This window comes from Lepisma saccharinum, chromosome 26 (genome assembly GCF_977018435.1).
Source record: "Lepisma saccharinum chromosome 26, izLepSacc3.1, whole genome shotgun sequence".
NCBI classification, from domain to species: domain Eukaryota; kingdom Metazoa; phylum Arthropoda; class Insecta; order Zygentoma; family Lepismatidae; genus Lepisma; species Lepisma saccharinum.
The window spans coordinates 20588866-20602450 of record NC_139254.1 but is presented as its reverse complement, the minus strand read 5'-3'; the positions used below and the strand labels follow the sequence as shown (position 1 = coordinate 20602450).

Genomic DNA, 13585 nt, shown 5'->3' with positions numbered 1-13585 from the left:
GGAAAGTCGATGGACTCCCTTCTCTATCTCCTTTAGCCGCCCATTATTATGTAGTCCATGCTTGACAAAGACAAATCACTGAGTAATACTTCGCCAAAATAAGGCGCACACTGGTAACTCTCTATCTGCAATTCGCTCACGGTACATAAGAAAACGAAGTCCATGGACACAAAACAATAATCACGCGAGAGTGTAGCGCGGAGATGCTCTCTCTATGAAATCCGGATAAAAACTGTGTCTGGAATCGTAGTACGCTTGTTTTTATATCACTTTCGAATTTGTCCGTTGAGAAGCGCACTAAAGTGGCTTGGCATGGGTTTCCGAAGAGATGGAAATGACCTCTGTCCATTGTCTTGAAACGCGGTCACCAGCGCATCCTCGATCCTTGCAGCCTTGGGCTCCAGCTGATTTTCCGTGTCATCCGTGAAAAATGGGTTCGCCCACCTGCTGTGACTTCTAGCCCGGTCCCGACGAAAATAATCCTTCCTTTTCTCCATCTTGGTGCAAATATGTCATGTTCTAAGCCGCGGCTGTCACTCAGGAAAAACCAGTCTCCCCACTCCCGACGTCTGGCTCGGATACAAATTTATCCACAAAATAAAATCAAACCTCACACTTTTATATTTGAACATACAATGAATCAATAAACAAAAAATAATTTATATCGAACTGCGTTTCACATGTCACTGGATACCGTGACATCAGATAGATTGTTCTGCAAAGGACATTAACAAAGTAAACGGATTGAGAGAATTCTGTTTTATTTTCCATGCAGCTTTCTTCTCTATAAACATAAAAACTAAACTGTGAAAAACTTGTCTCAGGGCATTTATAAATTTCATGGGATTTGGATTAATAAAAGTTGCAATTTTTCACGTCTATGGAGAAAAATTCACATAGAATTCACGCTTAAATCCCGGAATTCAAGGAATTCCCCATGAGTAGCCACCCTGAATAATTAACTTTGATAAAGATTACAATAAACTTATGAACTGATATTGAAATTAATAAGCACACTTTGTTGTATGTTCACAAACCACTGAAGATAATACAAATACAATAAAACATTTAATTTTGGAAACTTTTCAGGTGTAAGAGATCTGAAAATTTACATGATTTAACCTTTAGTGAATGGAGCGTCTCACATGTGCTAGCTTCTTCCGTATGGGAACTTTTCAAGCATTCGCTTTTCAAACTTGTTGCATCGTACGAAAAAAAATTGTAGCTTGAAAACAATTCCTTTTTTCCTGATGTTCGAGATGATTTGACGTGGCTATGACACATATTTCTGGTAGCTGAGAAAAAGAACCTGAAGAAGGGAACAGTTGTTCCATAAACATCGTTTGAAATAATAGATACTCGCTACACATAAGTACAAAAGTTTTGTATTTTTGATTAATTTATTGAGAATACGAATTAATCATGGTAATTAGCATGCCCTATGGCCACCACAATAAACCAAAGTAAACAAAAATATGTAGCATGTAGCAGTGGTACATTCCTACAACCAGAGGCGGCTCTAAGGGGAGAGCCACCGTGCCATGGCTCTACCCTCAGAAAAAGAAAAAGAACTTGCTTTGCCAAAATATAGTTAAATTAATACATTTATGAACGAGGAAATTCGAATCTCATAAGTGTTCCAGCTTACAGCTGCCTCAATTCCTTCGCCACATTCCCAGCTGTTCTCTCACTTGCTCTGGGCCAGCATAACCTGGCCTGAGAGCAGAGGCCTGCGCGGAGGCATGAAAAAGTCTCCGCAGTTAACGAGCGAGGAGGTGGTAGCCCAGTGGGCTAAGACAACCAGCCGTGCCACTTTTCGGCTGGCACGATGCGAGAGCTTCCGCATTGTGTTGACTTAGTTGCAAACTTCACAGAGAAGTGACTAATCCTGACCGATTTGTAATACTCGTTGGAAAAGTAATTCGCGAGAAAGATACTTTCCTGCATACTTGGCAAGAACGAACATAATATCTTCCCCAAATTTATATAACCATTTAGATAGATGCATCTAAAGAGCCATCCAGAATTTTTTGTTATCGATTTCTTCCTTAAGAAAAGATATATCCCTTGCTCTCACGCACACAGACGTTGACAACATTGAAGACATTTACTGTACAAAAGAATTGCCTAAATATCAAAGGGAATTCGCATCACCAGGGGATTTTTTACATTAATATTTGTAAAAAATCACACGGAAAATCTATCAGTATAAGAATTTTACTTGGAGATATAATTCAATTTCTTGCATTGAATTCTAAAAATTGTAGATCTACAGTTCATTTAGCAGATAATCATATTTCAGTTGTTAGTAACACCGATCGTTGATGTACCGTCTGCCAACAACTTCCTATTCTGATATGAAAGAAGTCAAAATAGGAATAATCACATAACAATTGCATTTCCAAATTAAACTCCAAAATTAGCTTCAGATTTATTATTAAGTGCCTCAGCTATTTCAGAGTCATTTGGCAAATCTTTACACCATCCTTTAACGTTTATCAGATGGCTGGGTTACATGTTTCCCACCGCATGTGACTAGCCATGTGAGATTGTGTTATTGTATGTGTATATCTTGGTGTAGCTTGAAGAAGTTCTTGGAAACCAGAATGAAACGTCGCAGATAAAATAAAATAAAAACCACTAAAAATAACTGTTTTAGATTATTTTGCATTGTTACCATTGTTAACAAACGGACTTTGAAAATGTCTTTGATTTTCCTCACTTGGGAGAGTTGTTATAAAATGGAGTATAACTCTTCAATCACCAGTTTCTGCTGATATATTTAATTTTTACATGTAATAATGAAAAAAAAGAACATGTTCACAACATGCGACAATTGGGAAACACCCAATTTTCAAAATTTCTAAAAAAATTATCACTTTTACAAATATTGCATTTACAGGGTGTACCAAAAGTCCCATTACCCCCCCCCCCCTTTTGAATTGTAGACAAACCTGCAAAATGTTATTTTACCAGCATGCTTATGACGAGAGGATGGTATACCATTAAATCAGACCAATGACCACCATTTACTCCAGAGGATCTGTGTGCACACCGCCATTTTCATGGCACAGTATTATTCGCCTCCAGGTGTGATGTGAAATCCTCCATACATGGCTGGCGTGAGGGAAGCAAACGCACTGTGAACAGCTTCTTGAAGTTCCCCAGTTGTATGATAACGATTATGCGACTTTCTGTTTGATGTGTCCCCATAGCGCATTATCACAAGATGTCAGATTTGGACTTTGGGGTGGCCATTTTAGAGGTGCTGGTAAATTTGGCGATCCTCGTCCAATCCATTTGTCTCTGAACACATCATTGAGGTATTCTCTTAAAATTGCCACCTGAAATCCTGATCTGACATCTTATGTTAGAATAATACTGTGCTATGAAAATTGCGGTGTGCACACAGATCCTCTGGAGTAAATGGTGGTCATTGGTCTGATTTAATGGTATACCATCCTCTCATCATACGTATGCTGTTAAAATAACATTTTGCAGGTTTGTCTACAATTCAAAAGGGGGGGGGGGGAATGGGACTTTTGGTACACCCTGTAAATGCAATATTTGTAAAAGTGATAATTTTTTTAGAAATTTTGAAAATTGGGTGTTTCCCAATTGTCGCATGTTGTGAACATGTTCTTTTTTTTCATTATTACATGTAAAAATTAAATATATCAGCAGAAACTGGTGATTGAAGAGTTATACTCCATTTTATAACAACTCTCCCAAGTGAGGAAAATCAAAGACATTTTCAAAGTCCGTTTGTTAACAATGGTAACAATGCAAAATAATCTAAAACAGTTATTTTTAGTGGTTTTTATTTTATTTTATCTGCGACGTTTCATTCTGGTTTCCAAGAACTTCTTCAAGCTACACCAAGATATACACATACAATAACACAATCTCACATGGCTAGTCACATGCGGTGGGAAACATGTGACCCAGCCATCTGATAAACGTTAAAGGATGGTGTAAAGATTTGCCAAATGACTCTGAAATAGCTGAGGCACTTAATAATAAATCTGAAGCTAATTTTGGAGTTTAATTTGGAAATGCAATTATTATGTGATTATTCCTATTTTGACTTCTTTCATATCAGAATAGGAAGTTGTTGAAGCATTAAACAAGATCAAACCATTTGGGAATGCTGGTATTCAAGCAATTCCAAATTATCATCTGGCTACCAGGTTCGGATCCCGGGGCGGGAAATTTTCCAGTCATTTCCCTGCTTCTGCATGGCTCTGAGGCCCACCTAACCTAACATCAAAGGGGAGCTGGGGGTAACCCTGGGGGTAAAGTTGGCTAGGCGTGGTGCTGATCACATCATCTTGGTGTGGCCAGGACCAAGAATATATGGAGTTCTATCTCATCACCCCATATGCATTCATGGCATGTATGCACATGTACAGAGGTTCCTTTACCTTATCTTTATCAAATTATATATTGTGGGAGGGTAGATGGCACTACTAAGCAAAATATATCATACTTCACTTAAATATGATAAGTTCCCTGTAGTCTGGGAAACTTCCTTTGCTATTTCAATTCTGATACATAAGCAACTCTGCTTCCAGTTTAGTTCAACATAGATTCAGGATGAAAAGACGAACAGTTCCTAATGTACTGCAATGAAACACTGATTTTCATCAATCCTATGGAAGAAGAGCCCATGATTTATCTCAATATATAAAAAGCTTTTGATAGTATTGTCACAGCATTTTATTGACTAAATAAATTTTAAGTCACCCACTTGCCAAAATAATATGTAAAGTCTTAAACATAACATACAATTACCATTAAATTATTATAACAATTATTTATTACCTAGAACCTCGAGAAACGACACCACATAAAATCCTAATTGCAGACCCACATTCGGTAATATAGCAAGCGGTAGAAAAAATGCATCATAGTTTATAATGTTTGGAAATATTGTAAATATCAATAGAGGAAAATAGTAGGTCAGTAACCATATGAAGAGTCCACATGCCATTGCAATAGTAGCTGAAAAATAATAGTTGCATGAAAATCAATATGCTTATTACATAATATGTGTATTGATTACGAAGGAAAAGATTATTCCTAAAGGCATGAGCAAAGATAAAAGAACAAATTCAAATGTACCAGTTGTGTCCATCCGTCTGCCAATATTTCAGACTAGGTCAAGCCTGGTCAACCTGCTGTACTTGTGGAAGAGTGATCACATATGCACGTGTGGATGGCACTGTAGCCTTGTACAGTGGGATCCACAAGTATTACGTGGCAAATTGTCCATGACTACTTTCATTAATTTCTCTCTTGTATCCTGTAAGTTTTTAAGGAATTGATTTTTACTTATGTTGATGCAGAGATTACCAGCAGCCTATTTGGCATTCTGTTTGAATTCTTGAAGCTCTCATTGCATAAAGTAAAGAGAGTAAACTTGGTGATGGACAATTTGCTTGGTAATACTGAACAGGGTTCCTACACAAAATCATGCAATTTTTTACAGGACATTTCCAGGACTTTTCAAGGATTTTCTACAATTGCTCCAGGACAAGTTTACAAAGTAACCATGGCAAAATGCACATCATTACATATTTTCTTTTATTAAAAAAAAAAAGTTTTACGTTTTCTTAAAGCAGGCTCCCAACTCCTCTACACCTGCTCCTTTCCACACATTTCATTTCTTAGTATAATGAAGGTTATTTAATTTTTACAATAATACAAAAAAATACAAAGGTAGAAAAAATAAACACAAGTATATGTAAGTTTATAAAAAATTACCATCTTGTATTACAAATAAACAAGAATAATATCTTTAGAAAACTTGGAATATTTAGGATAGCAAACCCTTTTTTTTTTAACCATTATTATTATCATCATATTTTCTACCTCTGAGTGATACAAAATAATACAAAAATGCGGGGCATTATACTTCAATCACAAAAATAAAACTTAGCACAAAACTATGACTACAGTAGACAGCAACGTGACATAAGTAAATAAACCACTGTCATGACACTGACCTGTTTTAAATGAAAATTTATTTTAATTCATACAAATAAAACGGGGCAAAGGTACAGCTTGGAAAAGTGTGAAATTTCATAACATTTCCAGGGCTGGAAGGAATATTTTAAAATTCCAGGTTTTCCAGGACACGTAGGAACCCTGCTGATGGATCCCACTGTACAAGGGGTGGAAAGGAGGAATTGAGCAAGTAAGAAGGCATTTTGTGTTACACACAAGTAGTGGGGAAGTTTCCATGTAGTACAGCAGGGCATCTTTCCTGGCGTAAGCAGCACCCCTGCTACTGCTCTGCCACTTAATGGCATTGAGATGCAGTGTGCAGGCGGATAGCTTACACCACATCTACTTGCCTTCCCAGCTTCCCTCTACCCTCTCCCACATGCACAGACAGTAGTACTCAAGTCTTTACTTGGCTACATACATTATACAGGGTGGGCCAAAAGTCACGAAGGGGTTATAACTGAGAATTACTTTTTTATTGATCATTAGTTTCCAATGAGATTTCACAGACTTGAAGATCAAGGATGGGAGATTCCTTACACTTATGTGTGGAATAGAAGCTCAGGTAAGTGAATGGTGATCGATATCGAAACATGATTGACACTATTGTGCATCCTGCAGTGGAGAACATGCCTGAGATGTGGTTTCAACAAGATGGGGCCACAGCACACACGGCACGTGCCTCAATTGGGCTTCTGAGGACCATTTTCGGCCATCGCATCATCTCAAGAAACACTGACTTCAACTGGCCCTCCCGTTCGCCTGACCTCACTCCGCTTGATTATTTTCTTTGGGGCTTTCTGAAGGACAAAGTGTATGTGAACAAACCACAACCATTACAACAGCTCAAGGACAATATTTGTGCAGAAATACAGGCACTCAGACCAGAAATGTTGACCCCTGTCATGCATCATGTGCTACACAAGGGCCGTATCTGTGAGGCCCATAATGGCAGACACCTACCTGAGATTATATTCCACACATAAGTGTAAACAATCTTCCATCCTTGGTTTTCAAGTCTGTGAAATCTCACTGGAAACTAATGATCAATAAAAAAGTTATTCACAGTTATAACCCCTTCGTGACTTTTGGCACACCCTGTAGTAGCATTAAGAAAATGAGCAAATTATCAACTAGAATAATTTATTGTATTGCAAGTACCCTTTCTGTTTTCTTCCCACCAAGCAGAAAAAATCAATTTTGATAATTAAAGCAAAAGTTATGCCTCGTGCGAATGTGATTATGAAAAAATAAATGTAAGTATCTAACTCACTTTTATCCATATTGTCACATATTTGGATTTTACACTATATTCCAGGACGAAGACTATCTGAAACCCAACACCTTAGGTTGTGACACATGCAAAAGATGTATGAAGAAGAAATTTAAGCAAAAAATGCAGGCTCAGCCAGGACTTGAACCTGGATTCCGTTATACATTGCTTTACCAACTGAGTTAGCCTGGCTTTGAGTCTGCATTTCTTGCTTAAATTCCTTAGTGCAGTTACAGCATCACTGAGAGGGACAATTCCACATAGGAAAAAAAAAACAGCTGATGTGAAAAATCAAGCTAAATTCGAGCCTGCATTTGCTGTATAAATTCTTACAAAGTTAAGGCATTGTGTAAAAAAATATATATATATATGTAGCAGAAATACTACTAAAAGTAAGTGTACAATACTTATATTTATCAAAATGTGTAATCAACAGCTGGTTGCAGGTCAACAATGAATCTCTTTTTCTCTCTCAAATCAAAAAAGACAAAACAGAGATTATCAACAAAATGGAACAGTTCTAAAACTTTTCAAACTTGAGAAAATTAATTCATTATTACCTTGTTTAAATATTTTACTCCATAGCACAGGGCTTTGGTCACCTTTTTCCAACAAACCCAAGAACATGTTCCTACTGTTATTTAGTCTGTAGATATGGGCAATTGAAAATAGCCCATATATATATTTTTTTCTAAATCAATTTCTGAACAACCCTTGTATATCTTTGAATATTTCAACAAAATTAATATTCAGGAGTATTCCAAGGACAGAATTCAAAAGTACTATAACTATAAATTAGAGCTGAGCCAATGCCATTGCTGATGTATTGGTATTGGCCAATACCACAGGTATGATATCGAAAAGTATCAGTTGCAATGTATTTATAGATACAAGCTGATATTTTCGCAGTATCTCGGACTTTCACGAGGTCCACAAAAAATGTAGTGCAATTTTTCAGACTAATTAACCTGAAAATTATGCATCAGAATTGAATTTAAAAAACTGGATTTTGTGATTACATAGCATGTGATTTCAGTGACAGTTGTGAAAATTTCACTTGGTTTACAGCAACAATTCTTATTTATTGTATGTATTTATTATATATTAATTAGATAAAATAGAAATAAAACACCAATACCCAGAAAACATGGGAAAATATGCCACTGTGTAATTTAACCTTTAAAGTCCCATGGCGCTTATGGAGTTTTTACCTCTGTCCCAGGCCATTTTAAACAAGTTTTATAAGATTTAGCAAAATTCGCTATAGCTTCCATCGTATGGCAGATAATTTAGTGAAACAAGAAACATTTTACTAAGAATAAAATGTACTTTGACATACAAAAGACGAAGTGTTGCTATCTGTATGTATTTGTTATTATTTGTGACTTCAAATGTGAAAATTGAAAAAAGACAAAATTTTGCCCCTCCCTGTTGAGACATGGGACAGGAACAAATTCCATGTCCCATTTGCAACCACATGTCTACATTATAAATTTAATATTTATTTTGTTCCTAATGCCTTTTGCCATCCGAATAAAAAAATGAAAAAGAAATGAAGTGCACAAGTTATTTTCGACAAGTGTTGGCAATACACACAATGAAGTGCATAAGTTAGCCTAAGTTATTTTCGACAAGGGTTGGCCTAAGTTATTTTCGACAAGGGTTGGCAACACGTTGCTGTTGCTGCATATCGACTCTTGGTTTCAAGTTCCACGCACTTCTAGCCATGAGCATAGAAAATGAACAGGGTTGCAAGGTGGCGAAAAATGGTTCTGTTCCATCGGTCAACGTATGACCGACCGGGACTGTGGCCAAAAATACCATCGGTCAGCACGTGACCGATCGGGACTTAAAAGGTTAATACTATGTGTAATTTTTTAATATTTTTAAGCAGAATTTTTGATAAATTAATGCATAAAATTGCAAATATTGCTCAATATTTTGAACAACTTTTAATTATTAGCCGCAGTAGCTCAGTCATTAGGGTGTCTGACTACCATGCGAAAGACCTGGGTTCGATCTCCGATGGGGGAGAACCGGGATTTTTTCCACCTGTTCAAGTGGCTCCGGCGCTCACCCAGCGTTGTATAAAGTGGGAACCTGAAGGAAACTCCGGGGGGTAAAAGCAGCCAGGAGCGTGATGCTGATCAGATCACACCCACCTTCGGCCGTGATCAAGAAAGTGTGGGGCCCTAACCCCACACCCCCTATACGCCTTCATGGCATCGTGCATAGCACCGGGGGACACTTTACTTCTTTACTTTTTACTTTAATTATTACAATTTTAAGCATCGGCACCTGTCAGAATCAGTAAGAATATGGGCATCGGTATTGGTTCAAAGTGGTAGAGGCTCAGCTCTACTATTAATAGAACATAATTTCTTTCACATCTTATAACTCCAATAACTACAAAAGAAGCCTCTTAACACATAATAAAACTTATTGATACTTACGACGAGAAAAAAAAGAGCTAATAAATATACAAAACATGATGCTAGCGCTGAGATACATATATAAATATATCCAGACCAAACAGGAGGAGCTGTACTTCAGAATCTCCTCAGCGTGGTCACCAAATTTCAGGCTTAGCAACAATACAATTATTGTAATTGAGAAAATGTTCACAATAAGGTAATTGACCATCCATCCTAACCACATCATCCATGATTTCAGACCCATCATCTTCATGATCGCCTGCCACAAAAAAAGGGTACATCAACAAATAAATAAAACATACTGTATTGCTTGCAATAAAAAATGCCAACGCAGCAATTACTGCATGTGCACTAGTCTCCATATACAATGAAGGTCCACAGATTCAGATTATTACAACACGGTTAAAATAGTTTAAGAAGTATACAAACTTGAAGCCCTGTAGGGATTGGCCCTGCCTTGTTAAAAATGTTTGCAAGAATTTTGACCATGTTTTAACTCTTTCATGAAGTAAGTTAAAAAATGCAGACTAAACAATCACATGTTGTGATTCTATCTTGTTTTTAATAAAGGAGCCCATGTGAAAATGGGGATCAAAGGCAATACAACTTCTAGATTGCTGATTGGAATGCAACGAACAGTTAGTTGCTACAGTCCAACAGTTTTTGAGTTATTAAACCCATGCTACTCACGGTCGGATCTGTCAAACCGTTACTCACGGGTGAGCATGGCGCTCATCCCAAGTATTTTCGTACTTGTAACAATTTTGATTGCTAAATTTGACTCAGATCAGAAAGTTTATGCAATATATGTGTATCTTGTATCTTGAATAATACACATTTTAATACTCCACTTACTTTACTTAAGAATCAAATAAAACCTATTGTAACTCATTGTGACATGAAAATACAGTTGCTCGCAGGTAAGCACCGTGCTCCTGTAAAAAAGATGGCTCAGAAAACGTTAGCAATGACTCATATTTCGGATTGTGGTACTTTATTGAAGGAGATACTCGGAAAGGAAGGTAGACGAGAGCTTGGCTCTCACACTTCCACGAAGCTCGAATTACAAGCATTTGAAGACGAAAGATAGCACAGCGCTCACTCGAGAGTAACGGCAGGTTAATGAGTGAAATATGTCAGAAATGTCTTAAACATCTTGTATGCTTAGGTGCTTTATAGCTAGTGTAGAAATCAAATTCTGATCACGACCAGAAATGAAAACTTATCTTGTTCGTTTGAGTATTGTTTTAAGTCCACTTTTATGCACAGATAGGATAATTGGGACTGGACCTAGGGCCGGTTGTATAAACATCGCTAACTGGAGATCAGAATTGATCTACGATCCGGTAGTGAACTAAGTTCAAGCTTCTATCATGTTGTATAAAGCTAACTGTCGATTTGTCGATCTTAGATCAAATCCTGATCTTGGGTCAAAGAAATACGTTTGGCAACGTGGCAAATCCAGACATGTCGCTAGTGTGGGTGTGATGTTGCCAATTGTCCAACACTGAACAGTAAACATTTTAAAGTCGGTTTCGGAAAATGCATGTATTTAATATTTGAATAAAGAATAAATCTGAGGTGCTGGACGTACTAAATATTCAAATATGTTGCAAATTTAGTAAAATCACTTAAATTAGATACTAAACTGCCATTTATTGCTTGTGCGAGTTCCACGTGGATGATTTGTCATTGACAACGAAAACAGCTATGGGTTCTCGGTTGCAAAGGGGAGAAGAATATGCTTGCATAAATAGAATTTTGTAAAGAAATCTGTATTTCTTTTTAATGCTAAAAAGAGATATAACAACTTTCTTATACTCGGATTTGGTGCTATTGTTCATGTAAGGAGATGTTTATTATATTTATTTTGTTATTACACAACATGTTACAGGTGGACCATTAGTTCCTGTAAGTAATATACGGAATTTTCCTTGCACTTGAATAGCCTACGTTGTGAAATGTAAAATGTACTTGCGTTTTCCCGAATGGAAAGAAATGTTGAAACAACAGTGGCGCTTGTCCTCTTGGATGTAAATTATGCACAAAATAAATAATATTCAAAATAAAATATGTGTAATTTATATATCGGGAGGAGAGAAAGCTTTACCAACTAAGATGCAACGTGCTCGGTTCATAAAGCAGTAGATATATACACTACAACCAAAGTTACATGATCTGTTCCATTCTGCGGACAACATTCAATTGCAATAACACTTGGCTGGATGCAGTAAAGCGAAATGGTGATATTTGTATTCTCCCTCTTCATCCCAACGCAAGTTTTACAATGATATCATATCAACAAGAAAATGTAGCGGGTCTATTTTCTGTTTGTATCAGCACTCGATTGTTCTCAAGTTACTTTTCTCTGATCGTGCAATTAAACAATGTTAGAATATGCTCTTGCAGTCATTTAAGGCAAATTTCAAGGAAAAAATACATGGTATTTCAAACAGTAAATAACAATGACACACGATATATGGAAAGAAATAAAAAATAAAGAAATATTTATCATTGTTCACCTCGTTGTGCATGCTTCTTCTTTATTATTATGGAAACAGGATTTTACGAATTGATTCTCCCGTCTTGCCGCATACGTTCACTTGCAACACATTTTACAAGCAAATATTCGTTAGTACAGCCATGTTACAACAGCTGAACTACGGTCAATGTCTGCTGATCGGAGAAAAATCGCGGATCAACTTTGATCGCAGATCGCAGGGACTGAATCTCAGTTCAACTTTTATACAACACAAAATCAGAGTTCAGCGTAACTGCAGATCAATTTTACTGGCTAATCGAGGATCAACTGTTTTATACAATCGGGCCCTAAAGTTTAAAGTGGGATCCAAACCACTACGTGCCCCCACCAGGTAGCGAACCTGGGACTACTTGATTACAAGGTGACGACGCTACCTCTATGCCATCGAGGAGGCTCTGAAGACCACATTCTCCATACCATACCTATTATCAAAACTATAGATATTTACAAATATTCTGAGCAAATAAAAATGTGAGATGCCTGGATGTCACTACCTCATTAACAGGGAATGGATTTATATGTAGTAAAAATGTATTAAATATGTAAATACATATTTAGTTATTTTCTCCAAAATAAGGAGTTAAATATGGACTAAACATTTACCTTTTTAATAATATAAGACACTACACAAGCTACATAAAATACAGTCTCGCCATTGTAACTAAAGGGTGTTTCATAAAGTGTGCAGTTTTTGAAAATGCAATAACTCAGCCAAAATTGCATGAAAGTTGACATTTTTATTTTTATTATTTTACACATTCAGTACGATTTAATATTTGAAAAGTGTCCAGCATATGCCCGTATGCGACTTAAAAGTGAAAAATGATGTCTGGCATATGACCATATGGCATATTTCTTCGCATGATCGGTTGCTTTGATCTCTTGCGTCAACTGAACCTTGTAAAGGTGCATATGAAGGTCTTCTTTCAGTATTCGTTGCACTGAGGATACCAATATCCCAAACTGTTGTGAACGACAGCGAAGTGACTTTGCGGGGCTAACATTCATACTGTCTTGCACTACTGCAATGTTTTCATCTGTGCACAGACTACGTTTTCACCCAGGCGAATTTATGGTTGCAACTGACCCTGATATCTCAAATTTCTTCACCAACCTCCTAACTGTTGTTGCAGTGGGGGCATTGTTACGTCCAAAGATCGCGCGAAGATTACGAACTGTCTGTGCATAAGACTCCCCATTTCTGTAATGTGTTTTCAAGATAATGACGCGTTGCTCGATAGTGAAACGCTCCATGGCAACTAAACTGAACAAATGCCAAAAATTGCTCAAGTAATAATCGGAGTGATCAGAGATTACGAAAATGAT

At 37.0% G+C, this 13585-nt stretch overlaps 1 protein-coding gene across 5 annotated transcripts in view; it reads right to left on the bottom strand.

Moving 5' to 3' along the window:
- The window catches only part of LOC145979339 (phospholipid-transporting ATPase ABCA3-like), a 193487-nt gene that overhangs the window by 114747 nt on the left and 65155 nt on the right, over positions 1–13585 (bottom strand). For all 5 annotated transcript variants that reach the window (XR_014440776.1, XM_083112199.1, XM_083112200.1 and 2 more), the window contains 2 exons: positions 9736–9976; positions 4825–5004 (listed from right to left, as the gene is read on the bottom strand). Coding sequence is in view for 4 of the 5 variants with exons in the window: in XM_083112199.1 (XP_082968325.1) it covers positions 4825–5004; positions 9736–9976 (421 nt within the window). In the remaining variant the exon portion in view is untranslated. The remainder of the gene's footprint in view (positions 1–4824; positions 5005–9735; positions 9977–13585) is intronic.